The sequence below is a fragment of the Copadichromis virginalis genome, linkage group LG23 (genome assembly GCF_057382275.1).
Source record: "Copadichromis virginalis isolate Kocher_CV1m ecotype Utaka linkage group LG23, C_Virginalis_male_GT1.1, whole genome shotgun sequence".
NCBI lineage: Eukaryota > Metazoa > Chordata > Actinopteri > Cichliformes > Cichlidae > Copadichromis > Copadichromis virginalis.
This window is the reverse complement of record NC_140639.1, coordinates 5064190-5080968: the sequence shown is the minus strand read 5'-3', so window position 1 is coordinate 5080968 and position 16779 is coordinate 5064190. Positions and strand designations below refer to the sequence as shown.

Here is a 16779-nt window from a genome sequence, read left to right as displayed (position 1 = left end):
GCACTGCGTTTTATGTGTGCAGTGTTACTACCTCATAGTTGTGACTGTCCCTGAGTAGCTGAAAGGTCACAGTGAACGCAGATTAAATCTGTGATTTACTGTTGCCGGTCTGTTGTGTGGTAAAACTACTTTTAGCTCTTTGAATCATGTTAGAGGGGATAAAAGAAGAATAAAACACCAGGGCTTCAACTAATGTTTCTGATAATTTTAAGAGCGGTCTTATAAGTAATTACTTGTTCATGATGCATGATCAATCATCCAGGTAAGGAAATCCCAGAAAATTTATTCTGTTCATCTCGATGTAGCGTTTTCAGTGGGAAAAACGTTTCATCACACATCCGACTGACATCAGCTGACTGCAGGTTTCTCCAACCTTATAAACAGTACATTTGCACAATAAGTGAAACTAGCACCACTGATGAACAATGGGCTGGGATATCAGTTTCCTGATCATTAACATGCAAATTGTCAAATCAAAGACCACTGATCAATGGCCATGAGTACCATTCACAGAGTTGAGGAATGGCTGCAATCACAGCATTGTAAGATGGTGAAAGATGTACCCTTAGGCCCCCTCCTCAATTCAGAGATGGTCTTTCGCTTTTCACGTAAATGACCTCCTTGACTCCACGCTCAAACCAGCGTTCCTCCCTGTCCAGGATATGTACATCCTCATCATTGAAAGAGTGTCCACTGGCCTGTAGGTGTAAATAGACTGCAGAGTCCTGGCCTGACGAGGTAGCTCTTCTGTGTTGTGCCAGCCGCTTCACCAGAGGTTGTTTGGTTTCCCCGATGTATAAATCCTGGCAATCCTCCTGGCACTTAACAGCGTACACTATGTTACTCTGTGTCGCGGGACCCGATTCTTGGGATGGACCATTTTTTGGTGCAGCGTGTTTTGGGGTTTAAAACCACAGAGACGTGGCGTTTAGAAAAAATGCGTCTCTCCCGGATCGCCTGGAGCTTTCTTTAGACGCCTTCCCAGCTTTGACAAATGTCCAGCTGGGATAACCACATTTACTCAAGAGCCTTCTTGATGTGACGTTCTTCCGCTTCCCTGGCCGTTGTGTCTGTGGGGATAGTGTTCGCTCTATGTTATAGACTCCTGATGACATTCAGTTTATGCTTCAGTGGATGATGAGAGTCAAACCTTAAATTCTGATCCGTATGTGTAGGTTTCCAGTACACATCAGCTTTTAGATGTCCCCCATTACTGATGGAAATCTCACAGTCTAAGAAGGCTAACTTGACACTTTTCATATCCTCCCTGGTGAATTTGATGTGTTGGCCCATCGAGTTAATGTGATCAGTGAATTGTGGTACATCCTGAGATTTCACTTTCACCCAGGTGTCATCTGCAAACCTGAACCAATGACTTAGTGGTGTTCCAGGGTAGGATAGAAAAGAGAGATGTTATAGGTGACTGAGTTGATCATACAGACATTTGGTCTTAAACGTTGGCCGTGTTTATATCTTTGGTAAACCATATAGACTTGGTGTAGATTCCCCTGGGTGTATAGCCTGTGGTATGAAGTCTGGTCAGTATTGTCCTGTTCTAACTGCTTCAGACGATCTATCACCCTCTTCCCTCTTCCTGTTACCACTTCTGTTTCAGGGGCTCATAAGTATTGGGTTTGGAATTGCTGTTTCTGTGATCAGTTACACTACTAGGATTTGTCTCAGTTGTCATAGATCAGTGGTTGTTGATCAATGATATGACAATTTACATATTAATGATCAAGAAACTGACCTCACGTTGTTTGCCAGTGGTGCTAGTTTCAGTCATTGTGTAAAGGTGCTGTTTATAAGGCTGGAGAAACCTGCAGTCAGCAGAGACTAATGAGTGATGAAACATTTCTCCTACTGAACATGCTACGTCCACATGGACAGAAACAATCTTTTTGGGAGTTACTTATTCAGTTAAAGAAAATGCAAATGGCCTCAAGTTTCCCTGAACCCAAGATAAAAATTAGTTTTCAAGGATAAAGAGCTGTTCAAAGCAGCAAATTGGTACATTTAAAAACTTCACTGTCAGGCTAAGCAATGCAAAGTAGATTTTGCCAAAAGATCTACATTACACACTAATTTAAATGTTTGAATAAGAACACTGACTATTAAAATGCATAATAAATGTAGCTCTAACCACAAAAACAAAGGTTGATCAACAGATACAAACAATTGAAACGAGTAAATTATTTTTACATTTAAGATGATATAGGATGATGAACTTTATACACTGTGACAGATGGAGGAGGCCTAGTAAAAAGAGCAACAAAGGACTTTCACGCAGAAGACTGGGGTTTGAGTCCTGCATGAAAGCTAGAGTTGATTTGACCTAGCTCACTTATCCGTTTTTAACGATTATTTCTAGTTTTTAGTCACAGATGACACTTGGACATCTCATCCTCAAGTTAGACCCTTTCACAGTGTTAATCACAAAAAGATTTCCTACCTTGAAGGGATGTGAGGAAAAATGAAACATCAGAGCTCTTAACACCTCATTTTATTGTCCCAACATTCAAAAGTACAAATAATTCAAACACAACAGTTTTATGAAAAAGAAAAAACAAACATTTACAGCAAGATTTTTATTTTGTTTCCAGTTTCAGAAATGACCTAAACTAGCAAGGATAACATGAAGTCATTCATCGCAGTAATTGGATTAATAATAAGAATAAGAATACTAAGAATAATAGCAATAATAATCATAATAATCATCATTGATAATTGTTAAGTAATAACATAAGCAGGAGAGAGTAGAGAGAGCCGCGGTCATGGGGCCCCGTGAACATTTTTTCGTCTTTTTTGTCTTTAAAGATTTCATTTATAGATTTTTCAGATAGTAAACAAACACGTCTCAGGAGGAAAATGAAAACTGACAAGAAGAGCCTAGTTCCTCTGTTCACCTTCCCTCCTCCACTACTGGCTGCGTTGTTCCTACTGGCAGGCTGCCACTATAAGGCGCTACAGGGGATGGTGTGAGCCATAGGGGTTGGGCATAGAGCGAGGTGACGCAGCCCCATGTTTCAAACACCCTGACATGCACACACATTCGCACACACATTCTGAGCTGTCTCAGTCACTTGCGCGCGCAGGTGCACTCAGGGACACACACATCTGTATATATGTGCCAAGAAATTAATTAAAAAACAAAAAAAACAAAGAGGAAAGCACAGACACTGAACATATGTATATACTGTACATACACACATGGATGTACTCCACACTAACAAACGCATGTGGACAAACACACAACACGCACACAGTTACTTAAAGGAACATGCATACAAACATGCACAAATGCGCGCGCACGCACACACACACACACACACACACACACGTGCATACAGGGTTTAGGCGGAACACAGGCACGCATCGTAAGAGTTCAAAAGTCATACAGTGTAGGAAATAAGTTCACACATCAGAACATTCTACTGGGGTCGTTGCATAATTCAAGCTCCCGACTGCAGCGGGGAGCATGAAGGGGTCTGGTTGGTTGGTTGGTTTGTTGCTGTCATGACATTTTCGAACATTAAGCAACAGGATGGCAAAGATGACGGTTGGATAATGGTAATGATATTAAATGACCCAGCTTGTCAGATGAGTGAGGTGTGAGAGAGGAGGATGTACTATGCGAGCATGCGTCTGAGTGTTTCAAATGCTCTCCGCACACCTCCTTCATGTTTTCAAGTCTTAACAACAAACAAAAAAAATCCAATTTCTTATATTTATACTTCTGGAACCATTCCCCCTACCTTTCACCTTTCAAAATATATAATATATATCATATTAGAGTATATAAAATATAGAATCGGTACAATCCCTTTTTATACCTCCAGAGTACTTCTTATGTATAGCAACAACTGCTGGAAAGAACAGTTGGTGTGCAATGGTAACAATTTCTCAAAGCTTTGTTGGTACGTCATTTGAAAACATGATGAACATTCTTAAAAATAAGTTCTGACTCTTTGACCGATTTAGTCCAGTGCAATGAATGACCCTCGAACAACAATTTTTAATGTCTGTCTGCCCGAGCCTCCGAGAGCTGAATGTCATACAAAATGCTAACCGAAACGGAAAACTATGCTTTCAGACCCACATTTTTGCATAAGGTTTCATCACAAAGCGGTAGTAAGTGGAGGGAGGGTGTGGACGGAGTGGCTTATTAGAACTACACAAACTTATCACAGGTTATATTGAACCAGAACGACTGTTTATAACATTCTATTAAGACTAAACTTTATTGAAAAAGATCTAAAGATTTCATTTTAACAAGACAAGAAAAAAGCAATAGCAAATTGAACTATTAACTAGGTTATGCATAGCGAGTAACTGTTTCTAGTAATAAGGGAAGAGCGTCCCCCGACCCTCCAGACATTTTTTTCAGTTTTCTTGACTTTTAGATTTTTTTTATATTGTAATTTTGATATATTGGTACAAAGCACAAACGTACTAAAAGTTCTCTCAGTGCAGTGGACTACTGGAAGAGCCTCTCCACTAGTCGCTTTGTTCCCTTTTGCTCAGAAACGCCCCCCTCCCTGTACCAGAATCACGCAAATACACAGACAATGAAACAAACAAATAAATAAATACATAAATACACAGATAAATTAATGAATCATAAATATAGAATAAATACAAATAAATAGAAAAATAAATAGTTTCAAAAATAGATAAGGAAACAAACCGTTAAACCAACACGTTTATACTCTAAGCTTTTGTTCGGTTTCTTTTGCCGCGGTAGTTAACTAAAAGTTAATCCAATTTTTTTTCTCCACAAGCAACATGACAACAATTGAACAGTTTCCTCACAAGTTTTTCTAAGTAACTGAACCACCACTTCATAATAAATTGTCATATGAAAAAGACAAGCTCAAACGAACAAAAGAACAGTGACAACTCAGATAGTACAGTAGATATTGTAAAACAAATGTAGACTATATATATATTTATATATATCATCTATTTGTACACAGCAAATAAAGACACAGTTGTCATAGATCCTTTTTAAGGAAACAAATATCTAGACTAACGGAACTAGCTAATCATCATTAAGTTTTGACAAACGTTTCACGCTCAGCAAGTAACCTAAAAGTCAGCAAACCAACAAAAAAACCCCCCAAAAACAAATAAAAAATTTGTTCAGTGATTCTTACAAGGCCCGATTTAGTCAAATCTGATTATTCAGTAAAGAAATAGTCTCACCAGATTTCTGGGCCAACATTAAACAAATATTAAACAAAGAACAGCAGCTCAATTCAATGCCAACATCAAAGTAGTTTTTTTTCTTTAAACAACACATAGAACAACAAACTTGGATATTTAAGATATGTGAATAATGTAGTATAGCACCTACTGTTGATCGCTAAAAGGAAGTTCTTCTCAAATGTAAGAGCGAAGAAAATGATATAGATAATGTATAGTATGCTTCTAAATGGATAGATGTGTATATATCTATTTACTGAGATCCCATATCGACTGATGACAAAAACAGGAAAACAAGCGGACAAAGGGTCTTCTTGCTTTGGGCTCTGGACTGTGAGGATGGTTAGGCCTCGGAAAGACCCCTCTCCCTTCCCTTTTGGGTATCGCTGAATAATTATGCACTAGTACATGTGTGAAAAATTACCAAAATCACCTGCCTCAGATTGCATCCTTTGTTCACAAAACCTTCCATCTACAAAATCGCTACCAACTTGGATTCCCCAAAAAACAACCTCCGATCCTATAAAGTACCACGGCAGAACGACAAGACAAGGTGGTGCCCCCTCCCACCCGCCCCGGCCCCCCCTAGTTAGCCAGTCAAAATATTTTTCTCTTTTTTTCAAATCCAGATTCTTGTAAAAATTCTTCAATAATTATTATTTTAATTATCATTTATAAAAATAGATCTTTCTATTTATTTTTATCTTTTTCTAAACGTGTTTTTTTTTCCAAGCAAAGAGATCTTCTCTTTGGCAACAGTGATATTTTTTTTTCTTAAATTACTGAACGTGTCATCAGCAAAGCTAACCCATCCCCTCCCTTGCCCCATCTCCCTGAACCCCAAGTGAGGAAAGACATTATGTTTTGTTTGCGATACAAAACAAAAACAATGTTAGAAATTCATTTTTTTTCTACATCAGAGTTACCGGGATCCCGTGGAATCCCGTTTGTAATCGGTAAGGGGACGCTTTGAAATACACGCTAAAAATGAATGAATGGTTCACCAATTTAAAAAAGAGCCGCCTCCCGTTTACTAGACGGGGAGGTATATAATACTACCGACAGTGGATCCGGATTTACAAAAGAAAAACAAATCCTGAATCAAGACAGAGAAAAGGCTCCAATCGAAAGAGGACGTTCTCTTCTCTGAAATAAGGGGATACAGGGATTTGCTACTGTTTTACACAGAAGAGAAAAAACATTATAACAACCACAAGAAACAGAAAGAATATACAACAAAGAGAAGCCTGCATTATCGCAGGAGCTTCCCAAAACTTGTGAACGTTTTCATCATTTCATTTTTGTAATACTTAGGCAACGTTGGCTTATAGGTCCAAAGTTATAATATAAGCCATTTCTAGTTCAATTTGCTTGATGGTTTGTTGGTTGCTTTATGTTCCGGTTGGAGTTTGCTGTGTTGGATGGCTGTAGTAGGGTGGTAGTGGTAGTGACTGAAGGGGCTAAGGGATGGGTGGAGGTGGGGGTAGGGGGGGTTGGGGGCAATTTTGGAGCAGACAAAGTCGCGGGGCAACTGCTTCTACCTGGTAAAGTTCAGGACTTGTGTGTCTTGTTAGTCTTGAAGGAGACTTGCAAGACGCGGTCGCCCAACCTGTAGCCGTTGAGACTGGCGATGGCCATTGCCGCCTCGTCGTAATTTGTCATGGTGACGAAGCCGAAGCCTTTGCACTTGTTGGTGTTGAAGTCACGGATCACCTTGACGTTGTTGACTGCGCCGAACGGCCCAAACAGCTGCCAGAGCACGCTTTCGTCTGAATCTGGGGACAGGTTGTACACAAAGATGCACCAACCGGTGCCCGTGTGCCCGGGGATGTTCATGCCAACCAGGCTGGTCATGCTGTCAATAGTGATAGGTGAAAACCTGAGAGGAGAGGCACAGTTGGGAGGAAGAAGAGAAAACGGCAAGCGTTAACTGGGCAAGTTGAGGCACACAAAGAAACAGTGTCTGCATCTGCTGTACATGAAATCGCCCTAACCAGTGAAAAACAAAAAGGTCCTGCCATGATCCTCGCCTGAATCGCACGCTACTCTCTACAGCCAAATAGTCTGGTCAAGCCACTGATCTCAAAGCCAAACCACACCATATCAGATAAACATGCAAGTACTCCGTACGAACGTATGTGCAAATATGTCAGGGCAGTCTGCATTCGTTTGCTAAGCTGCCACTAAATCCTGCAAGAACTCTTTGGCTCTGAAAAGTCTCCTGTCTGGAATGATGACGGCGCTGTGTGCGCTATGCTGTATTTCTGCTGAAGGAGATGCAGATGAAGGTTTTCTCTTTGTGCCCCTGAGTGGCTCCTTTAGGTGTTAAATTGCAGGAAGTCGCTGAATTAAACTGTTGCTAGAAATTCATGAAAGATCATGCACCAGCCTGCTAAATCTGTTCTCATTCGCCTCATAATCTTCTCCTTTTTCTTGTGATGCAAGAGATTTGAATCCTCAGTTGACTTCACTTAATTGCCTTTCCGCTCAAAGGAAAGAGAGAGGAGAAAAAAATACCCCCACCTTTAAATAAAAGGTAAATGAGATAAAAAGGTTCATTTCTTATGCCACCTCTCTTCAAGAAACGACTATAGGCATTATTGGGAGTGCTTTAATTGAGATTTCCGCTTTGCTGCAGCTGTCTCAGAGATGGCTGCTTTCTTAAGGAAAAGGAGGGAGGGAAGAGGGAGCAAACTAAATGGAAAATGGAAGCACTTTACAGCCCAGTGGCATTAAGGTACAAAGTGTATTCCTGCCCCCTTCTCCCCTCCTGCAGAGCGTTCTGATCTGTTCTACTCCAGAGCTCGTGGCACTGATCGATAGCGTTGCTTGCTGCTCGGGGCCCAGAGCCTCCTGTTTCCAGTGACTATATGTGGTCAATCACTACGACCTTCCTGCATGACTTTGGTCATACAGAGTTTGCTTGCAGTTGTTTTGGATGCTAATACTTGCCTCAGGTTAGCAAGATCATCAACCGTAAGGAGCTCTTTGCAGCAATTACACTTTTGTGATTTAGATCAAATTAGTGTGTATAATTAAGATGACATGGACTCATAGTTATAAATCTGCAATATTTTGATCTATTTTTTTTTTTAAATTACCTACCACCACAAGACTCTTGCAACAAGAAACTAGGTTATAATAGACACCAAATCATGTGGCCTCCCTTTCTTGTTGAGAGGATCCTTTAGGATGAATCGTAAAAGGCCTCACTGTCTGACATGCTCAGCCACACTCAGGCCTCTCTTATGTTTAAAAAAACTTCATGCCAATTGTAAATTTAAGCTGGACAACGTCAGGTTTCTGGCTAAATGAAGGCTAGCTTACACTGGATTTGTGAAGGTGGAAATGAGTGTGCCTGTATGTATGTGTGCGTATGGGTGTAAGCGTGTATGCAAGCATACCCACCAGAGTGGGACCGAGCTAACCAATGTTACAGACCAGACCACGGGTTGCATAGCAACTGTGTAGCTGACCAGATATCTATTCTGTCCTTTCTAACGCTAAACCATTTCCAGCTCTTAACACTTTCCTTCTCTTTCCTTTCAAAAAATAGCCCCAGATCACTGAAAAACACTTGCAACTTGATGACATGCTTTGCAATCAGGACCGCTAAATCAGACACCTATTTTCACCTTTTAATAAAATGATGTAAAGACTCGGGTTGAGGGTAAAGTGCTTACTGGAGAGCGTTAAACCTTTGAATGTCATATTGCATCACTATGAGAGTGTTATTCTGCAAAAACATGATCTTGTTTGGCAAAATTACAGGTTTTTAGAGGAACTTGCAAAGAGAAAATATCTCTCGAGCTAAACCTTGGGTTCTGTTTGAGTTTCTAAGCTGACTGACTGATGATGCCCCCTGTGCTTGCAACATGCAAGGTGCCACCGTCAGCACATGGAACATCTATCACCACAGTGGCTGCTGCTCTGGGTTATGTAACACCTATGCTGGTGAGAAAGCAAAATGAAACATGGAGGCGAAGGAAAGGAGTTTGAGCAGAGCAGTGCTGAGCAAAGCTGGAACTGTCTGCAGTGAAACAGCATTTCCTGTTTCCAGCAGGGATCCAGGTTCATCTAGCCTTATCAGAAGTCCTAGCTAAACTTTTCTTGAATTCTATTAGCACTACCAAGAATGTGTGCAAAATTTTTATTTTGTCATAGGTTGTATCTGACTGACAAAATGTTTGATTCTAACATACATTCACAGTGACAAATTTAAAATTTGACCCTAAAGGGAGACCAAGCTCTAGATTTATGGCGACAAGGCAGGAGAACCTGAATCCAGTAGAAATAAAACCAACACACCTAGAAATGAGAAGTTTTACACCAGAGAACAAAATCTGTTGAAACAACCCAAAACAATCCAAACAACACCAGCACTTTCATAATCAAAACAAAGCAAATTCATCACCACTGAAAACAAGGCTGATTGGGTTTTTTTTTTTTTTTTACACTTTGAGTGGTTGGGAAGGTTTTAAAGCCAACTGAAGCTGACGGGAGAAAAACATACAAACAAATCAAAGAACCAAGAATGCAGTTGACCTTGAACAAATTTGCAAATGCAAAGTGATTGCAAAAATGCAAGGAAAAAAATAATAAATAATAAATAATAAAAACAAACAGGAAAAAAGGATATTGAAAAATCACTGAGTCAACATGGACATCTGGCATTGGGTGAAGTTTTTAATTACCTCTTTACGCCATAGGCCATATTAAGCAAATTGTCCAGCCTGTAAAGAGAAGGAGGGTTCTGGGGTTAATGGTGGGCAGATGGTCGACTCACTCAATGGAACTAATGTTAAGTCCCTGCAGGAACTGCATGGCCCTCCTCACTCAAGAACAAACAAACCCATCTATAGTTGGTCCATTACACTGAGGAGCCCCACCAGAAAATGCTATCATCAGTTAATCAGTGAATCTACAGTACAATCAGTATGCTCTGCACTCGCTCAGTCGCCCACTGAGCTTCTTCGTAGGCCTCATCGTAGCCCTGCAATCGGGCACGTTAATATTACTGTAGGTGCGACCATTTAATTCTTACACAGCAGTTGACTGGTCACAGTTCAGGATTACAGTTGCACACATAACACTAAGGGCAGGCAGTGTGTTAGCACAGCATTGCTCTAGGCCATACTAGTATGATAGCCTAGCCGCAATGCTACACAATTGCAAATCGTAATCTTGCATGTGGGTATCCATACAATTTATGACACCACATCGATGGTTTATTACGATGGAGGTAAATGAGAATTTATTTTCAGGTTCTACGCTCCTGAATTTGTGTTAACTCGATTAAGAGAACACTTGAGATGGCAGGAAATGATCAAGAGTTCTGTCAGTGTAATGGTTTGGCATTTGAACGATGGTGAGCGAGAGAGGTGACGATGATTAGTCGTGTTTCTATGTGATGGGAAAACACAAAAGCACAACTGAATGTTAAACTAGGCGTGAAATTGTGAATGCTGTCTTTGTGGCTGGGGTCAACCTGTTAAGTGCTAACAGGTCGGGTGGAATGGCAGCGTGTTAGTCAGAGGGTGTGCTCTGTCTAAAAGGGTTAGATTTGGGGAGATGTTCTGCTTTCGTAATAATTTCTGCCTGCGAGCTACAGCCATTGCAGTCATCTGGGGTGAACTACTATTTGTGTGTTGTTTAAGAACCAGGCAGGCTTTGTGTGTCTGTCTGTGAGCTGGGCTTCGGAAACCTGTGGGCTGTATGAAACGTTGGCCCTCTTGGATGGATGCAGCCTGCTTAGTGACTCAATGACCTTCATTCCTCACTTGGGTCTGGCCTGTCTCATGTCTTATTAACTCCTCTGGCCTAATGGACAGGGGCAACGGCTTATTGAGCAACAGCTGGCCAGCGACGCCTCGTTCCTCTTGAAAACACTACAAACTCTCTGACTTTGACTCGACTGTCAGGGTTGTTTCTCCTTTTCTCTTGCTTCCTTGCAAAAACAGGAACTCACACAGGCACACAATCTTCTATGCGGTGCACATTTTAAAGAATGTTAAATTTCAATAATCTATATTTCAAGGCAACGTTATCACTGCCTTGAAATATAGCCTATATCACACACACACATCCTGATTATTTAAGCAGTTGTGCAGCCTTGTAGTAAATATCTTGCATATTAATAATAATAATCACAGTACTATTTGTATTAATCAGGTTAAATGAAATTTACTCTGCCTGTTAGAGATAACAGATTAGTAATTTTCTAATCAGGGACAATTTAACACCAGGATGCCAGGTAATTGTAGCTAATTCTCTTATAAATGAAAAACACTGCAACATTGTACTAACCTGTGTTCAAAAATATTAATTTCACAAATTAATTTCAAGACATAATCTTCTGAGGGAACTGCTCAATTTTGTAAATAAATTGATAATGTGGTGACCTACATTGAAACCCCTCATTGGAGGTAAATTACATAACCTTTTCACAGTTTACATAAACCTTCTGGGTAAATGATAGACCTGCTTATTGCTTGGCTTCATGGTGTGTCTGCACTGTAGCACTGTTCTCACTTAAAATTACCAAGCAGTACAAAAGCAGCCCTAAAACAAAGAACAAAAGTGGAGAAAAGGATATACGGAATCATTAAAACAGTAATTAGCTCATTACGTGGGGAGGGAACGAGCAGCCTGCTTTGTGGGTAAATGAGTCAATTGGAGAGGATGCTCAGAGGAGAGGCGCTCCAGGCTCGGGAGCATGAAGACATCTGCTGGCCGATGGGCCGTTGGGCCACAACAAAACAACCTGCTGCTAACACACTCTCTCGCTCTCCTTTCTCTCAAACATGTACGAATCCACGCTGATGCAAGCTCGCCACGCAAACACTCTGCCAGCTTTTCACGCTGCCTCTCCAAGCTGGATGCAAACAATAGGGCTTTTGTGCTGTCTGTCAATGCATGTTAATGGTGGAATGGGCGTTTTTGTCTTTTCCTTTTTGAAACAAAAATCTGTTCAATTAAAATTGGCTCCTGCCCTGGATATAATAAGGCTAATTTGCTAATTAGTACCATTAGTTAACGACAGAGGATTGGAAGCAAGCGGGGATCTAGGGCTTCGCGTATTGTGCTTGAGTCGATTATGTTTGCCGTCTTGGAGAGGGACCGTACGAGCACATTATACATTAGCTTGCGTTACGGCAGGCCCACATGATTTACTCACACAGGACAGATGTAATTATCGCTGCAGCAGGATTGTACTGTGCCAAGACGATTTATTAAAAACTTGGGTCTCCTAAACAACATTCTTACTATCTAAAACAACTTTAGCATCTATGGTGGATTTTATTTCCAGTACTCGTTGCTAGGTGCACATAAAATGTGTCTAACTTCAAAAATAGTTGGAAGTAAGCAAAACAAGAGATCGGCTCTGAATAAATGCAGTTTTTCATCCTTAGTCCTTCTTAAATTTTGTTAAAAAATTGGAAACCACACATATCAACCCCATTTATAACTTTTAAGTGTTAAGGATTTTAGCAAAGGGCTCGGGAGCAGAGAGCAGGAACACAGGGACACGGTAAGGAAGTGTACTGTGGTTGTGAGTTGTGATGAGAAGCGACAGCTCTCCTGCAGAGCCTGTAAATTGGCTTGGCGTATCACAGACACACAGCCACGCTACATCGCTCAGGTGTCACACCAGGGAAGCTGCTCCAGAAGAAAAATACCTTCCAAGCTCTGACTTTGATGGAGAGTAAACAGCACGACCGGCTTAGTGTTATTGAAAGAGAGGAAATTGTGTAAGCACATATTCTGTCTTCAGTTCTAAAACATTCTTGTTGGATAATATGATAGTGTGCTGTTTCTGTTTTCTTATTGGTTACTCAGGTGAAAGGTAACTTGAGCTTAAGGAGTACGCTCAAACTACCTCTAGGTGCCATAATATGATGATGTTTGGGTCTTTAATGACAGCATATGACTGGGTAGGATGCCACACAGTGTACGAACTACTGTATATTAAGTTGGTGTTAAGATTACTGACCTGGGCAAAAACATTTTTTAAAGACATGAAGATAACATTAATTTTGGGAAGCTGAAATGGGGTTAAAATTTAAATCCTGATATTCATTTTGTAATGATTTGTTTTAACTGGCCCTCTGCTGACTGGATTTAAGGCCTCAGTCTCTTGAATAATGTCAGCTTGTAATGCAGTCACAGACTCATGCAGTATTTATAGTATTTCATGTCTTTCATGTCTGGTAGGGGTGATAGCTTTCGGTCCAAAACAGTGGACAACATCGTGCAGAATGAGTGTAAAATTAAAGGACAATACCTAACAGTAAAAATGTATCTTTTTGTTTTGCAAAAATTATGGGAAAAAAAAAAGATATTCCTAATATGTGTTTTTGCCCAGGCCTGAATATGCCTGGAAGCATCGACACGATGGCAGCATGATGAAATGAGGGGAAACATGTAGTTGTGAATGACAGAACCCCACAGTCTCTTATGAACAGTTCCTCTCTGATCTGGGTGGACCCACGCAGAGCTCTCGCTGACTTACGGACACCTGCACCAGGTGCAATGCTCACACCTGTTGTTCAGAGGATGCTTTTGCCAAATGACTGTTCACAGGAGAGAAAGTGCAGCATTGTTGTAACACAGACACTGGGGTGACTCATGCTCTCTGAATATAAGTGTTACCATAGATATAGAAACACAGATATTGTGTTTGTGATTTGATGTGTGTCTGGGTAGTTCTCATGCTGGACCAGTCAGGATCTGCTAGTAAACAAACTATAGAAATGACTTAATTCTGAACCCGTTTTCATAAAATCTGCTTCGTTAAAGGTGTGAGAAATTAAACATGATACTCGATACTGAATCGCATTCAACATGTCCAACTGTTACTCAAGCGTGTGTAAAGTTGAAAAGAATGAAGCTTATCAAAGACAGGAAACCTCTGACTCTTTCTCATCTTCTTCCACTTATTCAACTCAAGGTCGAAGGGAGCTAGAGCCAGTCCATCAGTTTAGTTCAGTTTTATTTATATAGTGAGAAATTCACAACAACAGTTGCCTCAAAGTGCTTTACATGGTAAAAACCCAGCAATATTCGAAACACCTTGTCTAACCCATGCATGTCGTTGGAATGTGGGAGGAAGCTAAAGGACCTGGAGACAGCATTCAAACTTTATTATTAATCTCTGCCTCTCTTCTACAGTGTGTTTTTTGTCCTGTTTTCCACCCGCCACACCCAACTGGTCATGGAAGATGACCGCCCCTCCCTGAGCTTGGTTGTGTCGGAGGTTACATCCTGTTAAAAGGGAGTTTTTCATTCCCACTGTTGCCAGGTGCTTGCTCAAAGGGGGTCGGCTAATTTTTGGTGCATCCCCAGTAGGGATTTGACCCTCTGGCAACAGTGCTAACCACGGCATCACAATGCTATAGAGCCCAAGTGTTCACAATTCTTTAGCATATATGTTACTGCAACAACATACTCATATTCTATTCTAATTTAAGATTAACAATATCTGCAGTATGGTTTGTTTAATGGTAACTGTCCAGCCTGTGGACATGGAGGAAGTGACTTGATGTACTTATCATGACTTAAGTGTGTAGAACAAAAAAATACCTTCCTACTTCATTAATAAAACAATTAAAGAAATAAAATTTTAAAAACAAAGCAGAGCAGTCGGCCTTATAGCACTTGCAAAAGCTGAGCAGACTGATATGAATAAGAGTATCTGGAAAGTTAATCTTTGCTCGCTGCATGGCAAACTGAATTTCACGAAATGAAATTCATGCCCTTTCAGACATGTCAAACCACAAATATGACACCTAAATTTCTAAATGTAGGGTAACACCTGATCCAGAGAGCACGAATAATTATAACACCTGATTGCATTGCAAACAATCATTTTGGCAAAAGGCTGCAGTCCTCGGACACACGGACATATAACGGCTACATAAAGCAATGGCCAATGAGGTATCTAACTTTGTATAATGATGGACACTTGGTGCGTGTTTTCCAAATCAGGCCTGTTGTTTGGAGTAGACATGTTTCCTAAATTGAATGCACTGAGTTTCACGTTGACCAAGAAAAATCTGTATGAAGTTTAAGACTGATAGCTGATCAGTAAACATTAAATCAAATTATTTTAGTTTCAGATTGTGCGATACACAAAGCATGGCTGTTTGTGAAGCTTTCTAGTAAATACTTTACTTGTTTTCCTTAATTTCTACATAAGCAGATGACATTCAACTTGAGATTCCCAACCTTGTGAGCAGATGGCCCAATCATGTTGTTGATTATCTTATGTCTACACTTTGTTTTCAATTTGCTACTTTAAAACATCTCTGAAAAAGAGCCTGGAAGGAGGAGGTGCCACTGGTTCTAGGAAGTATGTTTCAGTCTCTGAAATCCTGTTATTTTATTATTACTTTTTCTTTTAATGCATTTTTTTGGTCAAATTAGATACAAAAGACTCTGCAACAAGATCATGATGCTGTTATGTTATAGCTATCACTTTAAATTAGCTTTCTTTCTAAGAAATTGTGCTTTTCATCACTTTATAGCAGATGCCCGCTGTCTCAGGCTTCCAATTGTTTCAAAAATTTACCTGAAGTTTAACTGAAAGTGAATTAATTTGAGTTCATACAAGGTTGTAGATAACATCAAACTTGCGTTCTTATGTGGACACATTTGGATCCTTTCGGATTTTCATTAAAAAGGTCTTTTATAATGCTGCTGTTGCTCTTTTGTACTTTGGAGCATCTTGCGTCCGTCCTTAATAGTGCTCCAACAGTGACTCATGTAACATAATCACGTTAATTAAATGAGACTGGGAAATGGTCCGAGAAAGACGTTTACTTTTGGAACCAGGCGCACCCCAAATGGCTCATCACGCGATGTCTCTGACAAAAAAATCAGGCTGCTCATACTGGCTGTTCAAGGACAACCTACTGTCTGCAAGGCTGCTTTCAAAATTACTGAACAGTGGACCAGCCACTCCACTTCAACTGGAAATTTCCTGGGCTCGTCAAATTAATAGTAAAGATTTAATACTGGGTCAGCGCCAAAGGTTTGGAAACTCTGCATTAGACACATCACATATAGAGATATAAGTAACGATTGTGTCGAAACTACCTAAAAGCCTCCCCTCCCCACCTTCTCCTCTGTCGTCCTCCTGCCCCTGTACTCACCTGAACCTCTGAGCCTGGTGGTGAAGGGGGCCAGGGTATCGGCGATTAGGTGACTGGTAGAGTTGTGACAGAAGAGCTTGGCTGGTCTTCTGGCTGGGGTTGTTGGCGAATTTGACCGTTATAGGCTCGGCAGCGCCCGATGGCTTCTGGCCATTCAGGCCCTTGATGGCCTCCTCAGCCTCTATCCTCTTATCAAAGCGGATAAAGCCAACACCTCTGGAGCCACCTGCGGGGCCAGCAGATCAGAAACAAACAGGGGCCCCTTTTACTTTACAGGTATCAGACAAAGGTTTACTGTCTATATATTTAAAAGATGTCTGTGCTGCTGAGTAGCACTCTTACTTTTGCACATGATTACTCCTATTTAAAGATCCCACACAAATAAACAATGACATCATGCTCCACAGTGTAAAAGAAGCAA

General features: G+C 40.6%; 1 protein-coding gene across 6 annotated transcripts in view; it reads right to left on the bottom strand.

The window, feature by feature from the left end:
* Positions 1-2488: 2488 nt before the first annotated feature.
* elavl4 (ELAV like neuron-specific RNA binding protein 4) overlaps positions 2489-16779 on the bottom strand; it is an 80960-nt gene continuing 66669 nt past the window's right edge. For 5 of the 6 annotated variants that reach the window (XM_085447247.1, XM_085447246.1, XM_085447243.1 and 2 more), the window contains 3 exons: positions 16359-16594; positions 9900-9938; positions 2489-7084 (listed from right to left, as the gene is read on the bottom strand). In XM_085447247.1, coding sequence (XP_085303373.1) covers positions 6757-7084; positions 9900-9938; positions 16359-16594 — 603 coding nt within the window. In that variant the 3' untranslated portion in view covers positions 2489-6756. The remainder of the gene's footprint in view (positions 7085-9899; positions 9939-16358; positions 16595-16779) is intronic. The other variant, XM_085447241.1, reaches the window with a different exon arrangement.